The sequence below is a fragment of the Aedes albopictus genome, chromosome 3 (genome assembly GCF_035046485.1).
Source record: "Aedes albopictus strain Foshan chromosome 3, AalbF5, whole genome shotgun sequence".
NCBI lineage: Eukaryota > Metazoa > Arthropoda > Insecta > Diptera > Culicidae > Aedes > Aedes albopictus.
This window is the reverse complement of record NC_085138.1, coordinates 127,273,679-127,294,969: the sequence shown is the minus strand read 5'-3', so window position 1 is coordinate 127,294,969 and position 21,291 is coordinate 127,273,679. Positions and strand designations below refer to the sequence as shown.

Here is a 21,291-nt window from a genome sequence, read left to right as displayed (position 1 = left end):
TTTAATTATCGAAACATTTGCTCAGAAGACAATCAATTTCCTTCTGAAAAATTGCTTAAGTTTACACCGAAAACGACACTGGATTTAGTCAATCCAAAGAGCTGTTTTAAGAAACAATTGACAACTCACACTGGCGAGGAACCTCTTATCAATCGGAGTTACAAACCGGTTGTACCGGATAAGTTTTCTCAGCTGCGACATGGAGAACCAATCTACTTCAAAACCTTTAGGACTACCGAAGTTAAGAGGTGGTTGGATGCCAAGTTTTTGAAAAGGCTGTCTCCAAACGTATTTCAGGTTTCAGTCGGAGGTCGAATCTATTCGGCTCATCGCGACCAGCTAAAGTTAAAGCCACGGCCTCCCAAGACACTTGTTTGTGGGTGGAAGCCTAGTAGGAAACGGCCGAGAGAAGACGACGAAGAATACAGCGACGAGTCAGACAGTAGCGATTATTACGGATTTTTGGCAGACTCTTTCATCAACGATTCACAACAGCAACAAACAGTTGAGGTCGGCAATAGTTTGTCGATTCCTTCAACTAGCGGCAATAGTTTGTCCAAGCATGTAACAGGCAATAGTTTGTCTAGAGACGAGATGGCGTCGAGTGGCAGTAGTTTGCTACCTTCATCAGGCGATCAGATGCCTATAAGCGCAAGTTCTTGTACACCAACAAGTTCGAGACAGGATGACGCGTTCGGAGTGTCGTCCAGCGATAATGGACCGTTAAATCATGGCTCAAGTGTGCCGTTCGATTATCAGAATCCCGTTAGTCATCAGAAACCATCGAATTCTCGAAACGTCGTGCAGCCAAGGCGATCTCGTCGATCGAAGCGTCAGAAGCGGAACAGTGAATTTTATTATTATTAGAGTTTAAGTATATTATTTGAATTTGTTAAGCCTGCAATATCGAATTTCAATTACAATGTTTAAGTCAAATCTTAAGAGGAGAGAACTGTTGTATCCAGTCGCAATAAGAGCATACCAGCCCTGCGACTTACGATCTGTCGATCGGTTTGAAGAGATGAACAGAATAAAGAATAGCTCAGTCTACGTTTGAGCGTGCATAACTAAACATCTCGGTTTTAGTTTAATCCCTCAGTACCGAAACCTCATAACTCTAATCTTCGGTTAGATCAGGAGTCTTAAAGAAATTTCTTCTGGGCTTACTTAAAATTTCTCCAAGAATTCTTTAAAATAGTCTTTCATGTTTTCTTTCTGAAACTTCGTCAGGGATTGTTTCAGAAATGTTTGGGATTGGTTTAGATAATTTTTCAGAAATTTCTTAGGGTTTCCTTCAAAGTTTCCTACAGTGACCCCTTTGGATTGTTTTTAGAAAAAAAAAACCTTTATAAATTCTTCCAGTGGTATTTCCATTAAAGTCTGAAAGTCTCTATAATAGAGATAAATCAATCAATCAAATCAATCCATTCAAGTTTTGAGAGATTCCTTCAGAAATGCGTACTACACGTATTTCTTCAAGAAGTCCTTTAGATATTAGCTCAACGGATTCCATTGCAAATTCCCTCAGGTATGTGTCAAGGAATTCGGTGATTCATCCAGAAAATCCTCGATGAATCAGCACAATACAACGAACGGCAAATCTACATTTTTATTCTGAGAATTTCACAAAGGGTTTCCCGAGGAGTTAATCCAACTATTTATTGAAGAAGATCTTTTATAATCCCTCCTGGGAATCCTTAAAAAAATGACATGGATTTTCTTAAGATCTTTCTCTAGAAATTCATACAAGTGTACTACTTCTACTGAATATTTCTTCAGGAAATCCTTCAGAGATTCTTTCAGAAACTCCTCTTTGAATTCCATTAGAAATTCCTTCAGGAATTTCATCAGATACTTCCTTAATGTCTAGAGAAAAGGTAACGGAAACATTTCTGGAGTGATTCCTAAAGAAATCTTCAGTAGGATTCTGAAGGAAACTCTGCAAAGAAAATGACTGGAGATATTTTAAGGACAATGGTGGTGAAGAAGTTCTAAAGAAATCCCTCAACAATTTGCCGAGGGATCCCTGGAGAAATTTCTGAAGGAATCCTTAGGGGAACTCCTGGAGATATCACAGGAGGAATCAATAGAAGAATCTTTTACACATTTCTCACAGAAAATTCAACAGAAAAAATCTAAAGGATTTTTTAGAAAACCACCAGAAAATGTTTTTTTTTCCTAATGGAAGAATACTGTGCTGTGGAAGAATACTAGGAAGAACTGGATAACGCTTTACAGGTAAGTAATAGAAGAAAGTCTTTTAAAAAAATTTGAAGAATGATAAGAAATAGATTAACTTTTGCCAACCCCACGAAACGGCTGTCATCCACATACAACTGGATTGAAGCAAAAATTTTGGTGCTGGATGTGGTGCTGATTTGAATGGGCGGTAGCATAAGGCTGAAAACACAGTGATTTTTTTCTGGTGGAGCAGGTGCGATATTCAAACTTAATTGACTTTAGTGTTGTTTAAAATGGGCTAAATGTATTTTCATACTTGCGCGTCTTGTAAGTTTAACAAAGAACACTAAACTCATTAAACAATATGTGGAAATGACCGTTTTTCGATCACGAATTTATCTTCGTACAACGAAGTTCGCTTCCTCACGTAGCAAATTGGCTAACAGACTAAAATTTCGTAAACAAAGCCATGGCGCCCCACCAAAGGCGGTGGCTTCAAGAACTAACGCTTTCTTCAGGGGGTTGACTTTTGCAGGAATTACTGAAAGAATCATTGAAGAAGTGCTTGAACCATCACCGGCAGAAACCCTGAAGAAAGGTCTTTATAAAACCTAAACAACTCCAGGTGGAATATCTGAAGAAATTTCTGGAGAAACCCCTAAAGAAAAAAAATCTGAAAGGCTTCCCAAGAAAATGTCTGAAATTCTGAAGGAAAAACCTAGAGGAATATCTGAAAAAGTCGAATGATGAGTCTTGAGATATTACCACAAGTATTCCTGAAGAAACTCCGAAGAAAACTACTGGAGCAATTCCTTCCGAAATATTTGAAGGAATAAATGTACGAAGTTGTGCAGCATTCCTTGAATACACATTATATAGATTACCTGAATGAATCCCAGGAGGATTTTTATGGGAATTTCTGAAAAACAACTCGTGTAAATCCAGAAAAAGACCCTGGGAAAGTTTATGATGGAAATCCTTTGAGAATCTTTGGAGGAATCTCGGAGAAATTTTCAAAGAAATACATGGACAGGACCGCTATCTAATAGACAATTGAGGAAGAATCTTTGAGGGGAATTTTTGCTGCAATTATTCCATAAAACCATGCAAGAATCTTTTTCTACAAAAAAAATTGTAAAAATATTGATAAATCCTGAAAAACCCCTATAGGAATTTGTGGTGGTTTCCTTGAAAAATCTGAAGAAGTACACGAGATAAAATACATTATAAAAGAATTTTCGGACAAATTTTTAGAAGAATTCTTGATATACCCATAAAAGATAATGCTGCAAGAATGCCTTTTCCACGCTAATTACCAAAAAAATCGTGAGAAAACTTATGGACGGATTTCCCGGAATTATTCATGATAAAACGTAAAGGGGGCGCTGATATTTAGAAACCTTGAATAATCAGCTCTCATTTTACTACGACAGTGCACTTTTTTTTATTATGATTTGTTTATTGGTTTGTTTGTTCATTTTGAGTATTTTTTTTGAAATCACAAAAAAAAATAATAATTGTTCTTTGATTGAAAATTTTGCTTTTAGCCTCAAATAAAAGCGGTGGGTGATTTAGCGATACTGATTTTTTTTCGATAACAATTTTTGTCACAGACACCGCCATTCATTCAAAAATGTATCGTATGATTCCTTCAGGATTTTATTCAAGGTTTGCATTAGAAAATTCGTTCCTTTATACCTTCGCATGATATACTTCAACCATTTTTTAATGAATTCTTTCATGAATTCAACAATGAATTCCTCTAGAAATTTTGCACGAGATTTTCATGAGTTTCACTAGAAATTACTGAGAAGATTATTCCAGGTTCACTCGCATATTACGTAACGTAAAATTGGAAATTTTCCATACAAAAGTTGATACGAGGGGAGGGAAGGTGTCTAAAATTGGGAAATTTTGCGATACATAATATGCGAATGAACCCTCCACGGGTTTCTCCAAGTTTTTTTTTTTCTAAGATTTAGCCTATAAACGAAAATAACAGTGGAAATTACTGCACAGTTTCATTCAGAAATTCGTCCAAGATTTCTGCAGGAGTGGAGATTCCTTCAGCGACTTTCGAAGCAACTCTTCTAGGAATTATTGCAGAAAATCGGATTTTTTTTCGGGAAACCTTTCAGAAATTCTTGTTGGAAGTCTAATGGAGATTCCGAAAATTGTTCCTTATCACATTAATCTAGCGATACCTTCAGGGATTCCTTCACTTGTTTTTATTTAGCTCCAGAAGTACCTTTCAAAAAATCTCAAAAGATTTTTGGAGAAGTTCCTTCTGAAGTCCTTGACGGATTTATTCAATTCATTCTTTTCTTCAGGAATTCTTTCAACAACTGATCCTTTAAGAATAACTCCTTATTATTTCTCAAGAGTTCAACCGGAAATTACTTCCAGCTTTATTTTTCTTTCTATTTTTATTTCCGCAGAAAATGCATGAGCATGAGCATAGATGACCGTACAATTCGTAGTTGCTACTCCGTGATTGACCAGAACAATCAAAATTGCACAAGGAACCAACAAACGGAGCTTGGGAGTAGCTACCGCTCTCAATGTGCGATTTCAAGAATTCCAAGCTTTATTAAGTCAATAACGGCGCCGGCCACGTCCTTACGGTCATCGAGGAAGGGAAGGATTGTTATTGTGACGTACGTTGCTACTAGAGACCGAGATCACCTCATCTTCTCCACGATTGTCACAGGAAGGGGTTTTTGTTAGTGGGGAGGGGGGAAGTCACATGATGTGGATTCACTTTGGTAAGTAATGTGATTCATGCAACCTATTTAAATCAAAACGCGTATTCATTTTGAATCAAATATTACGCATGTCGACACCGAAGATGCCGAACCATTCAAATTGCATATTGTGTAAATACAAAAAAAATGAAAGAAAAATATTTACTAATCAACAAGAAGTGCATTGGAAATTAGCGCCGAAACATAACGTGACGAACTTTTCAATATTTGTTAGGTAAATACATAAAAAAACAGCATAATTTTATATTATTATTGATTAATAATTATTACGATAGAATGAAACGAGCTCACCGATAAATATTCATCCATATGTCCAGTGCTTATGTAGTGCAGCATCTTCCACTCTGAAACGAGACCAGTCAATAGGTAGCTCGATATGGGGCCAAAACGGACCAGCTGCTGATTGGTTGATTTCATGCTATTAGAAAAAAGCAAAAACCATCCGACCGTTCCCGACCGCGTGTGGACAGTGTTGTCAAAAGCGATTGAAAGTACGGTCCGCATACATTTTCATTATGGTAAAAGTGCATTATAATAATGAAAGAGAATTATTTTTTTCATTCGTAATTATAAATTAAATGTATTGAAAAAAAAATCAACATTAAAAAACTGTTATTGTTTCAACTGTTCGGGGGTTGCTTTATCAATTCAATCCTACTCAAAATGAAAGATTGAGGTGCGGTTTGTTTTGTTTACTATTTTTTTGTATTTTTGTTAGAAATGAGCACTTATAATAACACCAAATGAAGGCAATGAATCGGTGCCTTCTCGCTTGTTTTTGATGATGAATTTGGGAGTGGTCCTATTTTGAACAATTTGACCTTGTTTGTTTTGTAGCTGATGCTACAAAAATAATTTAGCTTATATCAAAACCGCAGACGTTTCTTCTCGTCAAAATGTAAGCCTAATCTTTCACCAGGAAGCAGAGTTACAGCATCTCAACGGTGGCTATTTTGTATGAAAATCCTGATACGTGATCAATTTTGAAGAAAATCTAGCTTAGCGTTAAGGTTTTTCCAAAGAAATATGTTTACAAATATCATTTAGAACTAATCCTTCATTAGCTTTGATTTACGAACACGCTATGGATAATCAATTATGGAAGTTTTATCCATTTGTCCGTCCCCCTAAACTCATGACTAAATTTATGGGCACTTCTCATTCATGTTACATCCGTAAAAAAAACTTGAATCTTGAAGCAAAATAAAATGTTTGGCAACACTAGCCCGAACGACGATCGGAGCGAAACGTAAATAAACAACAAACATTTTGGAAGGAAAGAAGATCAATAAGAAGCCAGTTGTCCGGTCTCGTCTCAGCTTCCACTAACTTTGTATCCGAAATCACATTTCACGCGGATACGACGATGTGCACAATCAAATCGATGACGGAGACGACGCCGCCGACCAGCTTGAAAAAAGCGGCATTTCCACTTTGCTTCCTAAATCACACGCACCCCGACGATCGGATCGCACGAATGGAACTAAATTTCTTAAGGTTGAAGTCACAAACGAACACAGAGAGCGATCAACGACGACGACGATGACGCTTTTTGATGGCGTGAAACCATTCGATCGAGCAGCATGTTTTGCTGTCATTCCGACGACTGGATCGCACAAATGGAACTGAATGCTAGGCTTCGGCACGGCACAGCAAATCTAACGCGAAAATTCCAACTAAAAAACTACGAACACACGTGCGCGCGGCCCAACTATCGCCTTCTCCGGCTTCACATCCACCACACACTATTGAATGCTAGGCCTCATTTTTTTTTCTTTCTATTTTTATTTCCGCAGAAAATTGTCAAAAACTTCTCAGAGAAATCCCCCCCTAGTTCTCTAGTTAATGTTTCCCTTCAATTCCTCTAGTATTTTTCAAACACTTCTGCAGGGGTTTAGAAAATCTTTCTGGCATTACTTGTGAAATTTATCATTGGATTTTTGTCTTCTCAAATTATCAAAAAATATCCCAACAATTACTCCGGAAGTATATCCATGAGTTCTTTTTAGGAAACCTCCGGAAAATGCATCAGATATCCCTTCAGACATTTATTCAAAGATTTCTTCAAGAATTCCTCCACAACTTTTTCCGCAATTTCTACATGAATGCATGCTATATGTTTTTTTTTTTTGGGAATCCTTCAGAAATTCAGATTTGGTTTCCATAGGAATTTCCTTAAGGATGTATTTTAGAAATCTCCTAACGTTTTCAAAGACTTTTCCAGAAATTCCCTCGTAAATTTTTCCTCGAAATCACTTCCAGAGTTCCTGCGAAAGTTTGTCATACAATTCTTCCAAGAACTCTTCCAAATGAATCCTAAGGATTTCTTCAAGAATTCCTCCAGAGATTACTTCTGACTTGGCTTCAGGAAATTCGTTCAGAAATCCCTTCAAGACTTACTTGAATTTGTTTTAGATACCTTCACTGATTTATCCAGAAGTACTGTCAGGGATTCCTTCAGAAAACTCTGCAGTTTAGAAATTCCTTCCAACATTTATCCAGTATTTTGTGTGCAATTTCTGTAAGAACGTCCGAAACATTTTGTGATGTTTCCGTAGGAATTCCTAAAGAAATTTTAGCAGAAATACCAGAATAAGTGTCCAAAAGAATCCCGAAAGAAATTTATGAACAAATCTTTGGTCGAACTTCTTTACACATTTTGGAGGCATTCTTGCAAGAATCCCTAGACACCTGGAGGCATTCCAGTAAAAGCGTAATCATATATAATATAGAATAGAATGCTAAAGTGGAGGCCATATGCGTACATGCTTCCATGTAATCGCGTATAAAGTGTACGCATATTGCCTCCACTTTAGCATCCTATTCAACAGGAAATTGTGATTGCTCAAGCGCAAGAGAGTATGGGACAGAATGATGTGCGGAGATTTTACGAAACTGTCAATGGCGTGCGGAGAAAAATAGCGCCTTCTCCCAACGACTGTGATGGAAACTTGCTGACAGACATAACATTTGTGGCTGCCAGGTGGAGAGAGCAGTTCGAGGTATTGTAAAACGGTGGGTATGGTAGAGCGACGACGAAAGACAAGCTGTGGAATCTCCACCGCTAGACTAGGTCAATACCAGTGATGCCAGATCATTTCTTGAAAGAGCATCGACTGGAGTGCGCAAATTACAAATGGAAAACACTTCTCAATTCAGCGAACAAAACTTTGTCCGGAATTCTGTTTCAGAGTCTGAGGCCGATTGAAGAGTCCTTCATCGGCGAATACCAGACGGGTTTTTGGGAGGGCCGATCAACGACGGATCAGATGTTCATCCTGCGACAGATTCTCGATAAATTTCGGGAGTACAACTTGCATCATGGGTCATCTGTTTATTGATTTCAAGGCGGCATACGATTCAGTGAAGGGAAACGAGTAATGGCAGATAATCAAAAGACAATAACACCGTCTTCGGCCAGAGGCCACGCAGACTGAACATTACACTAACATTAGACAACGGACAACACAGATCACAGCCAGTGGAGAATTTTCCGTGTGTCGAAAAGTTTTCTCCGACTGAAGGGGGAATCGAACGCACAGTCTGAGGCTTACGAAACACATAAACGATTGACGCCACTAACCGCTTGGCCACGAAGCTCACAATAATGATCCAACATGGTTTTTCGGCGAAGCTGATTAGACTGATACGTGCGACACTTGACGAATCAAAATCAAGTGTACGGGTTGCGAATGAAGTTTCGTCAGCGTCCGTAACCTTAGACGAACTGAAGCAAGCCGATGCTCTTTCGAACTAACTATTCAACATAGCGAGGATTGGACTAATGATTAACAACCAAGTACATGATTGCTGGTGGCCAACGTCGGTTCATCGGCCGTAGTAGTGGGGGCGAAGTGGTGCTAGGTGGTGAGAAGTTTGATGTTGTGAACGAGTTTGCTAATTTTGGTACTTTAGGGACGTACGATAATGATGTTACATGCATGGGCAGTAGCTCGTATGACGGAGGATCGACAAGCTAAAATCATATTCAGCAGAGAACCAGGAAGGGAACGCCGGCTTTGTGGAAGGCCGCGCACACGTTGGCATTTTTGCAGTTGAGGAGGATCTAGGGCTCAAAACGCTCTGGGAGACTGGAAGCGATAGGCCCAGGACCCAGACCAGTGGAAGCGGACTCTTCATTCGGCGTAGACTCACCGCTACGAGTTCTAGCCCATCAAGAATCAAGTTTGTATTGTTACAATAACATTTTTCCTTACTTAAACCAGAAATTCCATATGAACTTCATTTGTTTGCCCCAATTTCCCGTAACCAAGTCCCACTACTAAGCGAACCATTCTGTACGCGGAGATTTATGGCATTCTCGTTATATATTGGTTGGAAGGGCATTATTCTTCTCCATCTGTCATGCTTCGAATCCAAGCGCGCGCGCTCGTTCGCTCGGATTCAATATCTATTGAGGCGCTTTGTTGTTGTTGGTGGTGGCGGAAGCAATAGTTGTAGGAGCCAATCCAGCAAAGCGTTGCATGACGAGAACAAATGTATTCCACGTTCTAGAAATCCGCTTCAAAAAACAATTCGAAACCCGTTTTCAACCGAAAAGACCATTTAGGACTGCTAACTTCCTCGAAGAAAGGGCAAGATTTTTCACAGGATACTTTGCTGTCACTAGTGCGTGGTACACTGTAAAAAGCAGAAAAAAAGTATTCTACGACAATATGATCAAAACATATCCGCTTTTATTTTTAGCATCGAAGCGAACCAAATCAAACTAAAGAAACCTCGTACGAGATTTGAACATCAACGTGTACCAAGTGATTACGGCGCGCGTGCTCTCTCGATTATTTTACCATTTTACCATCATTAGCTTGAAACACATTCTACCGAGCCGAGTAATATGAGAAACATATTTTAATTGCAAGTGCCAGTCAGGGATGGATAATAAAGCTTCATTTTGTAGAAAAATATTACCGGAAATACTAACATTGCAGAAAGAAAGTTCTTGCAGCACAGGGCCCCACCAGGAATTACTTTAACGACTTTCGATACATTTATTACCGTGAAGTGAAAGGATATTCCCTCTTTCGATTGATAATGATGCAAAATGATGATGATGATGGCGATGGAGACGACATCGAAAGAGTGTGTATACCGAGAACTGAATGGGTCCTTCGCACAAAGGGTCGTCCGCTCCGGTCGCCGTCGGTTGGTTCGGTTCCGGATGCCAACAGATACGGTTACATAATCATATGCGACCGCCCGACAGCGAGCACGTGCTCCAAAGAAGGGAAGATGGGCGGTGCGAGTTTGCCGTATGGATAACGGGCAATCTACTCGAGTTTCACAATCTCCCATTTCCACATTAAGAAGCTCTTTGGAGATCAATCATCCGCTTATTTGCATCCTCGACCGTGGTGTAGTAGGTTGGTTGGTACCCACTCGAACTACGACACAGAGGGTAAGCAAAAGTGAGAACCAATTTGGTCGAGAAAAATAATCTGATCAACTGTTGGCCTCGGCTCTCTGTGTTGTCGTTCCCCATTGGTCGATGGGCGATTTGGAGGCGCACGAGTGAAGGCATAACGAGCTTCGTTATGTGGGTCGCACTCTCTGTCAGCTGATGATCGGTGGTCGCTTGAACTATGTATTTTGATAAATTGCCCGTTATTCTTGCATGGCTCGTCCCGTTGACGTGTGCATTAGCCAGGGACGCGGATTATACGCGAAAATGTAAAAAATGGAAAAACTCTAGCTCCTGTATATTTTTTGAGTTCCGTATTGGTCCCATATCAACTGTGCAAAATTTCCGATCGATCAAAAAAAAAACTATATTTTAGTGCCCGCCATTCTTAGTTTTTCAAACGATTTACTATGGGAAAAGTTTACTTCTTCAAATAAAAATCGCTTGGGGTCACCCGTTGATCCCTAAAAATAAGTCGACGAATGATTTCTGTAGAAACCTTCACGAGGAATCAGACCTCCGAGACTTCAAAGCGATGCGACGTTCGTGGAAAAAGTTATTAAGCCTTTCCTGATCGATACAATGACGATATTTTATTATATAATTTTATTCCATACAGCAAACAGCGTAGGGGATGGAAGCTCAGTTAAATATTATCTCCTGGGCGCCCATTAAAAACACCACACCCGGCGAAGACTGGCGCTTGAGCCTAGCTATTTAGCACTGTAGTTGGAGGAAATGCCAATGCAGAACCCGTAGCTTCCGGGAAGGTAAGCTCAGTTCTCTGGGTTAGTGGGTTGGTGTCAGGCCCTGCGAGCCAGTCGTAAAAAAGACTAGCACCGGAAAATCAACAAGAGAAGAATGCGAACCGATACCAATGGCGACAACCACAGCGACGGAAAGGGACTTGCGATTGGAAGCTCGGTATGTGGAACTGCAGATCTCTCAACTTCATCGGGAGCACCCGCATACTCGCCGATATACTGCAGGAGGTGTGTTGGGCAGGATCCATGGTGCGAACGTTTAGAGGTAATCATACCATCTACCACAGCTGCGGCAACACACGCGTGCTGGGAACAGCTTTCATCGTGTTGGGCTATATGTAGAGGCGCGTGATCGGTTGGTGGCCGATCAACAAAGGATTTTCAGGTTGAGGATCAAGGGCCGATTCTTCAACATCAGCATAATAAACGTGCACAGCCCTCACTCCGGAAGCACTGATGATCACAAAGACGCATTTTACGCGCAGCTCGAGCGCGAGTACGACTGCTGCCCAAACCACGACGTCAAGATCATCATAGGAGACCTAAACGCTCAGGTAGGCCAGGAGGGGGAATTCAGACCGACGATTGGAAAGTTCAGCGCCCACCAGCTGACGAACGAAAATGGCCTACGCCTCATCAATTTCGCCGCCTCCAAGAACATGGTCATTCGTAGCACCTTCTTCCAGCACAGCCTCCCGTATCGTTACACCTGGAGATCACCACAACAAACGGAATCGCAAATCGACCACGTTCTGATTGATGGACGGCACTTCTCCGACATTATCGACGTCAGGACCTATCGTGGCGCTAATATCGACTCTGATCACTACCTAGTGATGGTTAAACTGCGCCCAAAACTCTCCGTTATTTACAATGTACAGTACCGGCAGCCGCCCCGGTACGATCTAGAGTGACTGAAGCAACCGGATGTCGCCACCGCATACGCGCAGAATCTCGAGGCAGCGTTGCCGGACGAGGGTGTACTCGATGTGGCCCCTCTAGAGGACTGCTGGAGTACAGTCAAAGCAGCCATCAACAACGCAGCTGAGAGCACTACCAGGTACGTAGAACGGAGTCGACGAAACGATTGGTTCGACGAGGAGTGCAGAGCGGTTCTGGAGGAGAAGGATGCAGCGCGGGCGGTAATGCTGCAAGTGCAGCATGGAACCCGACAGAATGTGGAGCGATACGGACAGAAGTGGAAGCAGCAGACCCGTCTCTTCCGGGATTAAAATCGTTGCCTGGAAGTAGCGGAGTGCGAGGAAATGGAACCACCGACAAACCGACGTGACAGTGGTGATTCAAATGGTCCCCCCTAAATTTAACGGTCGACCAGCGAAGCGAGCGAACGCTTCTGTCAAATCAGCGCAGACGCGAACCTTTTCCTATATGAACACACGGGGGTTTGGGGTCAAGCTATCAAATCATTGCGAACCGTTATAGAGGTGGCGATAGTGTTCGGCTATTTTTCATCATGGCGTCGGGGACAACACATTTGAATTTGTTTGTTCTAGCTGTCACGTCGGTTCGTCGGTGATGGAACTGCTGTGCCGTTCACAAGAAACACGTAAGTTCTATCAGAAGCTCAAAGCATCCCTCAAAGGCAACGTGCCGCAAGCCGAAATATGCAGGGATAAGAACGGGAGCCTCCTGACGGACAAACGTGAGGTGATCGAAAGGTGGAAGCAGCACTTCGACGAGCACCTGAATGGCGAAGGGAATGTTGGCACGGTGGACCAAGGCAGCGGAGGAAATGACTATGTTGGTGCAGCAGAGGACGGGAATGAACCAACTCCCCCGCTGAGGGAAGTTAAGGATGCCATCCACCAGCTCAAAAATAAGTTGAGAATGCAAACCCATATATTCCCAAAAGTACTGCTGAAAAATTTTCAGAAGATAGTTAAAAAAATTTAAAAAAAATCTAAATGAATTCCTGAAAAAAAAAAACTGAAAAACAGTAATATTTGGGGCTGTCTATAAACCACGAAGACCAAAATTTGGCCATCTCAGACACCCCCTCCCCCCTCGTAGACTTTTGTCCACACAAAAATATTGAAATTTGTATGAAGCGTAGACTTTGGCCAGACCCTCCCTTCCCCCAAAAAAGTCTACGTGGTTTATAGACGGCCCCTTTTGAGAATTCGTAGATGGATTTTCTGAAGAAATTGCAGAACGCATACCTGAAAAAACACTTGGAAACCCCTGGTTGAATACTCATCAAAAGCTCTGGAGATATTTTCGGAAATATCCTGGAGAAATCCCCTATTTTAATTCTCAAGCATTTTTTTCAATTACTTCCTGGAGGAACCATAGAAATACTCCTGGGAGAATTTCTGAGAAAAAGACATAGAGAAATACCCAGTGGAATTTCTGATTAAATGCCTGTGTGAATTTCTGCAAGAAAGTTTTCCAGCCTTTCCATAAGAATCCTTATGAGAATCTTTGATAGAATCTGTAGAAAATTAGCCGAAGGATTTTTTTGAGGACTTTTCAAGACTTTCTCTAGAAATCCTTGGAGCAATTTCTTCTGGAAGATAAATGTCTTGAAGGAATATTATACGAATCAAAATAAAATCTACTTTCGCGACTACTTTTACCCGCAGTTAGAGATACGCGCGAGATAGTCGCCTAAGAAAACAGATCTGTTTTCAAATTTTCCATCATAGCGCTCTTTGATAATTCTTGAAAAAAGGTCGCCACATGGCCGGGTGATATGAAGACTGCTTCGACTGCACGTGGCATTTGCACTGCGATTACATTCTCTCTATCACTGAAGGCCTTGGAAAATATTCGCCATAATTGTGTATTTCTTGTAACGCACAATATCTAAAAGATTGTGAAGAAATCTTGGGAATTTCCTCATAATCCTTTAATATCTCCTGTAGAGCTTCTGAAGCCATCCTTAGAGAAAATTCTTCAGAAATTTTCTGAGAAAATTTCGAAGGAGTTCTGAATTTCCGAGTCTTAATGTATCCGTAGATAATTTACTTAAAAAACTATGGAGTATTTTTGAGAAAGTTTGTGGAAGGTTTTCTAGATGAATGCTTTGAAAATTTTCTGGAGAAATCTGTATAAAAAAATCTGAAGAAATTTGTAGAGGAATTTCTGGAACAATCTAGATTTTTTGAAAGAAATACTTGATGTATTTTCTAGTGGAATCTATGCAACGTTTTTAGAAGTTATCCGTGCAAGATTTTCCTAAGGGGCTCTTGGAAAAATTTCTGGAGGACATTATAAAGTCTAGAGGAATCCCTAGAAGATTTCGTGAAAGAATTTCTGACTCAATTTATATAGGATTTCCTCAATGATTTTTAAAGTTAATCTAGAAAGAGTTTTCAAAGGAGTCCCTGAAAGATTTTCTTTGAGAATCCCCGGGAGAATTTTCCAGGAAAAGGTAATAAAAATTGAAACAAATCCTAGGATGAATTTCAGCAAGGGTCCATAAAAAAATTATCGAAAAATCAGTGGAAGTTTTTTCAAACCCAACTAACAATCACTCATTTAACAGGCACCATTATGACGAAAATTTGTTGATTATTTAAACTGGCTTTCTCAGTCTGGAGAAATAGTCGTTTTGAATTTCCCCAGACAGAGAAAGCCAGTTTAAATAATTATGACGAATTAATTCAGCATAATGTTGAATAACATTTGAATTGTGGAGCGGACCTGGTGTGATGGTTAGAACACTTGACTATCACGCCGAGGACCTGGGATCGAATCCCACTCCCGACAAACACACAAAATAGTGAGTTCTTCCTTCGGAAGGTAAGTAAAGCGTGGGTCCCGAGATGAACTAGCCTAGGGCTAAAAATTTCGTTAATACAGATAAAAAAAACATTTGAATTATTTTCACGTACAACCTATGTTCGGGTTTTGTTCACATAAATATGGAGAAGTTATAAAGCATCATGTTGTACACCAACTTAACTTTTGTTGTTCAAAGCGTTTTACAAATGTACATTAAAGTTGTTATTAAGCTTTGGCAAGAATGACTGAAAATAAATAAAATGGAAAAATGTCGAAATCTCACGAGAGTAATTATTTGCACTCGTGTTGAGAACACCTATTATGAAATAAGAATTACATATTAAATTACTTAAATCCCGATTAGAACTCGAGACCTGTCGATTGCCAGCCGCATGCCTTCCTATCTGCGTCATCCTAGAGATGATGAGATGCAGCACCCAAAGCAAAACATAATCTTGCCATGACTCAATAATGATCACTCCTGAACTTGTGTTCAGCAGTGGTGAATTAGCACAGCACGTGGTAATCAACTGAACAACGTCTTATACTTCAACAGCTGTTCAGCCCAAAACACGTGTTTTCCATTCTGATTTCGCTGTCAGTATTTTTATCGCACGGTGAGAAAACTTGTATCGAATGCGGCCAAAAAGTGTTGGTCCATATTGAAGACATTGTTGCAGATGAACTAATTGCGATATGAATATGTTTTTTTATTTTTATTATTAAATATCGATTTTTAAAAATGTATGACAATATGTGGTGGGGTATGGTCTTGGACATGGTGCATTCACAGCATCTGTTCAGGTTATCTACTTATGCTCATTCGAAGATACGTTAAGCATTTTTTTATTTATGCTTTTATCATCGAATCTTCATATGTATTATATTCAATAAAAAGTGCAAAAGAATGTTTAGGAATACTTGAAATGTGTCGATTTCTGAATGCTGTTTTGTCATTGTGGGAACAATATCACTACGACAGCACTGAAATGTCAAATGCATCGATCCAAGCGTCTCGTACAATAGAACTGCTACGGAAGATAAAAACAGTTTTAGCCAGGATTTATCCCATAATCCGAACTAAGTTCCGAGTCAAACTATGAAGGGCTGAAGGCGTTTATTTGACAAGTGAAAAGCACATTGTTTATGAGCATATGCTTATCGATACATCAGCTTAATAAGATTCAGACAAGTGTTTTGTTAATCTCTTTTGTTATGGAATCAATGCTTGTCGAATAAATTTCTTGTTAAACTTTTGAAAAGTGTTTTAATTTATCATTGTTGATACCGATAAGGAAAGTCGAACATTGACTATTATCTCAATTGACAAACCATTTAAACAGTAATGTGTATAGCATAATTTTAGTTCAGCTATAATTACCATTATTAAGCAACAATTCAGCAAGCTTGCTTGTTTGTGACTTGCAATTGTTAGTTGGGAAGCAATCCTTGGAGAAATTTGTAGAGAAATCTTTGGAGGAAAATCTGGAGATATTTCCTAAGAAATTATTTGTCGAAATATTATTAAAAGCCATAAGAGGCTTTCTGAAAGAATTCCTCGAATAAAATGTGAAGGGACCTCTAAGACAGTTTCTATAGAAATCCAATTCGGGAACTAATTGATCCTGCATTTTATTTTATTTTTTTAAGAGACCCTGAAGGAATTTCTGAACAAAACTCAGGTAGATTTTTTTGACAGGAATTCCGATTTTCAAAGCAAAAAATGCTGGAGCAATTTCTAAAGCAAACCCCGAAGAAAGTTTTGGAATTAATTCTTGGAAGACCGTTTGAGAGAATGCTAATAGGAATTTCCGAAGGATTTTTCGAAAAAGAAATCAAGAAAATCCCGAAAAACTATGTTAAATCTCTGTACGAATTTCTGCAGAAACTCTTGCGCAATTTTCTTAAACAAGTTTTTGTGAAACTTCTGGAGGGACCCCTAGTGGAGTTTCTGGAGAAATTGCCAGTGACTGTTGGAATTTCTGGTGAAATCCTTCTAAAAATTTCCAAAGTAGTCCCATTATAAATTCTTGAAAGATGTTTTGAAACATTTCCTGTAAAACTTTGGCATAGTTTCAGAAGGCATCGCTAATAGTTGTAATGCAGAAATCTCTGGAGAAATTTCTGAAAAATTAGTTAGAAATTTATTTATTTCTGAAGAAATTTCTGAACGAATTTGTGAAAGATTTCCTGGAGGAATTTCTGCTCAAATTCATGGATTTTTTTTTTTGAAAAAATAGAGGAATTTCAAAATCAATAAATCATGCAAGATGCGTTGACAGAATTCTTTGTGTAATTTGTAGAATAGCAGGAAATAATTTTGACGGAATGCTAAAAAAGCGAATGAATTTGTTTAGAAAGATGTTTTAAAAGAATTTCTGAAGAAATTTTTGAATAAATATCCATAGGAACTTCTTAAACAATCGCTGGAATGATTTGTGGAAAATTATGGATGAATTGGTGGAGCAATTCATGCCATATTTCGTAAAAGAATTCTTTGCAAACACTTCTGGAGGAACACATTGAAGATTTTCTGAAATACTCCATAACAAGATGATTTGATTTGGGGAGTTTTAATAAAGTAGAAAATTCTAGGTTCACTTACTTCTATTTAACACCGTAGAATTACAACAAAAATCGAGCGAGCAGATAGTGGTACATACTTAACTACTCGTACAGAAAGATCGTTCAGCAAATACATACAGCACAACTAACTAGTGACCACGCTCTATCAAGTGCTCGCACGAATCTCGAAGGAATTCCTTGAGGAATTTCAGAAGGGATCTCTGGAGTAATTACTCAAGCAATTCGTTAAGGACAATTTTTAAGCAATTCGTAATGAAATTACAGGGTAAGTAAATCCTCGGAGATTTATCGGATCTCTTAAGGGCACTGTTGGTACCAACATTAGCCAGGTCGGCATCTAGTATAGCCAGTGTCTCTAGTAGGATCTGGCCCCGCTATTTCGTAAAACGACTTCCCCATTCCACAGCCCCCGAAATTGAAGTCCTCCTATTAATGCCAGCCTGCAATCTGCAAGGTCGTCATTCAGTCGAACATCTGCGTGAACTGCTCGATCAACCACCGTAGAGGCGCATGACAGCTGCAGTAGAAGATCCTGTTTACTTTGGCGACCACGAAGCCCTCATAGGTACATATTTAGTAGACAACAACTCCTGCACGAAGCCGTTGCCGTTGTCTACGGGTACTCGATATAAACGCTATGATGGCGATATCCGTCCCCTACTTAGAAACCGCCTGACTAAGCAGTTGCTGAGTTGCGTCACAGTGATTCAGGTATAGTTGCGTTACCTGCATTGTGACTTCTTCGGCTTTCTTGAAGGCCGGGCACCTTCGACCACCCGTTGGGTGCCTGTTCATCACGGATTTCCCGGTACAGGTCAGACATATTGGTGGACTCGTGCAGCCTTGTGCCTTATGACCTTCAGCGCTGCATCTCCTACACAGTTTGCCTTTGCAGTCCCATAATTTGTGTCCTGGTTCCAGACACCTGAAACAAACTTCCGGTGGCTCGTGAAACGTCAGATGACATACGCACCAGCGTACCTTAATCCTCCCTACTTTAACGAACTTTTTGACGTCCGCCACAAGCTGAATCAAAACTGCCTGTGTCCCTGCCGACCCCTTCCGTAGCCTAACTGCTGCGGCGGCCACCTGCACTTCAATTTCGGTGACCCCTTCGAGATTTTTCACCTTCAGAGTCACCTCTTGGGTGAGAGCCCTCGCCTCTACTCTTTCGCCAAGGATCTCTTCCGCCAAACTTTTGTAGGCGGCTCCTTATCGCGCTTCAGCCCCAGGATCATCTCACCCGTACGAGTACTTCTGATACTGCGTACGTCAGCTTCTAGATCCACGAGTTTGGCGTCGCTTCGCATCGCCTTCAAGTCGTGCGAGTACTTAGACTGTTCGGTCTTCATGACGAGCGCCTTGGTTTGACGTCCCTAGCTTCCTTGACCTGCGGATTTATCATCCTCTCCTTTCGCTCTAACTTCGTCCAAAGTGATCCTCCCCTTGGTTCGCCCTACTCTATGGTTGCTGAGGGCCTTACATCCCTTGATTTTTTCTTTCCGGGATTGGCCAGCCTTTTCAGGCTCACTTTCCCCAGCTTTCCGGGACACGTGGCTGGGATTCGACTTGCCGGCATTACTGCCAACCTTCAGGATTAGTATCCTTCCGGCCTTGCAGGCACCGCCAGACAGCTGCTCACCTGACGGCTGCCTCACCCGCTTTTGCGAGTGCCTATCAAAAGCAGTCGCATCCGCCACATCTTTTCGGCTTCCTGCGAAAGCGAAGGCCTCCGGCTGGGTAGACTCGTAACCTTTGGTTTCGCTGGTTCTGCCGCTTACCCAAACAGCACACAAGTCCCATAGGAGTGCCGACAGCGCAGGTTTTTAGTAGTACAGGAGCTACATTCATGTAATTCTAGCTCTAATGAAGAATAACTTGAAAATGATTCGTGTCACACCAAAAACGAGTTCTGTCGACACTCCTTTGTGACTTGTGTGCTGCTTGGGGATGCAGTCTTTACGAGTCTCTCGTGATCTTACTTGTCGTCGTCCATCGCCCATATGTTGGACTTCGTGGACGCAAAGTCGATGATCTTGCCAAGCTGTTGCTCAGCCACCTCTATTACAGTCAGCCCATCTCTTTTTTTTGGTTGATCGTCCTCATCAACCACGCTCCGTCCAATATCTCCCCCGAGTATTCCGAACACTGGCCGGGGAATGATTCGGAGCTCCCAAGCTGGAGCTGCGTGCGCAGATTCCTGCTCCTGATTCCTTACTTCTCCTTAACGGAGACCCAGCCAACACACTCCTCGTGAAGGGATTAGCCTCGCCACTACCACTTTCTCTTACTTGATTTTGATTTTTATTAGAGTATTTCATGTTTAATTCCACGAGTAACACGGGAAAGGAGGTCCACCAGGCCAGAGACTTGCATTAACGCGGTAAGGGACAATATACTGGGGGGTGCTCAGATACCCCACGGACTCCTTTAACAATGGAGCACTTTTTCACCCCCTCGATCACGGGTCGCTTGACACCTTGAAATGGGGTTAGTAGTTCTATTCTTAGCCGGTAACTACACTGCTGACTCGCAGAAGGGGGGTCGTTAAGCCCTTGGACTACCATCCCTGCTGCCCCAAGCAAAGGCCCGTATAGAAAAGAGTATTCAGCATGGCCATGCGGACGATGACGGGGTTGATTCCCTGTCGGTTCAGAAACTTTTCACAATGGAGATTTCCCTAACTTCCTTGAACATAGAGTAATTTCGTGCCTGCCACACGAACATGCAAAATAGTCATTCGTAGAAGAAGCTTTTACTAAATAACTATGGAAGAGCTCGAAGAATTCCAAACTAAGAAGCAGGCTTTGTTCCAATGAGGATTTAACCCCTAGAAAAAGAAGAAGATCAAGCCACGTCAACAGGCCCTTTTTGTCCACTTTTTTGCGCCGTGTGCAGTGACCTAAAACAAACAGAAAATATATTCGCCAATTTTAGTTGTTTTTCCCTCTAATGAAGCCTTCAATCAGAATCCACTTCCGCTGTTGACGCTCTTCTGAACACGCTCGATGCTCCACAGAAAACATTTCCACTAACACAAAAAGTTTTGGATTCCCGCAATCATTCCTCACATTGAATAGAGCGCGAGCGGAGGGATAAATCAACAGATGAAAGAAGCGAAGAAAGTTCACCGGAACTTGTTTCCAAAACTCAATATTACGATTTATTTTCTTTCCGGTAAGTTTCCAGACGTAATTCCATGATGTCGTCTGCGAAGTCCATCAACTTCACCCGGAATAACAAACAACCACACCGCCATAATCACGTGGTCAGGCGGTGGTGGTCAGGTAAAATCCGGCACCGGGATTGGATACCGATGCTGTTATTAATTTTATTCATCTCCGAGCCCGGCCCATTTCGCGTCAGCAAATCTATGCGCCACCACGTGCCCCCCGTCCCATTGGCGCGGTGTCCCGGAGAAAAGTTTTCTGTTGATTTTTGCTGCGCTCTGCGGTCTTTTCCTATGCTACTCTGTGTGTAAACTGTTGAGCGCAGAAATTGTTTGCATACCTGAAAGGAAACTTTTTTCCATCAGCGTCCGTCCCGGGTCCGTTTCGGTTCTCGCTGCCGGCGGTGACCGCGATGGGCAGCAGCAGCGAGGGGCAGCCACTTTCACGGGATTGTTCGCCGTTTCGCATTGTGTTGCTGTTGCTGCTGCTGTTTTTATTGCTGTTGCTGATGTTGTTGCTGTTGTTGTGCTGGCCAGCATTGCCACTGTTGGTGACCGTTTCCAAACCACGTGAAAGCTTGAGCATTTCCTCTCCGAACTGGTGCAGTGCCGTCATGGTCGATGGCGTGGGCTCCGGAATGCTGCATGGGGATAGGGAAA

The 21,291-nt window shown here is 41.2% G+C and overlaps 1 protein-coding gene across 1 annotated transcript in view; it reads right to left on the bottom strand.

Moving 5' to 3' along the window:
- The window catches only part of LOC109416442 (alpha-2B adrenergic receptor), a 327,397-nt gene that overhangs the window by 33,069 nt on the left and 273,037 nt on the right, over nucleotides 1-21,291 (bottom strand). Inside the window, exon 5 of the mRNA XM_062860087.1 lies at nucleotides 20,973-21,272. Coding sequence (XP_062716071.1) covers nucleotides 20,973-21,272 — 300 coding nt within the window. The remainder of the gene's footprint in view (nucleotides 1-20,972; nucleotides 21,273-21,291) is intronic.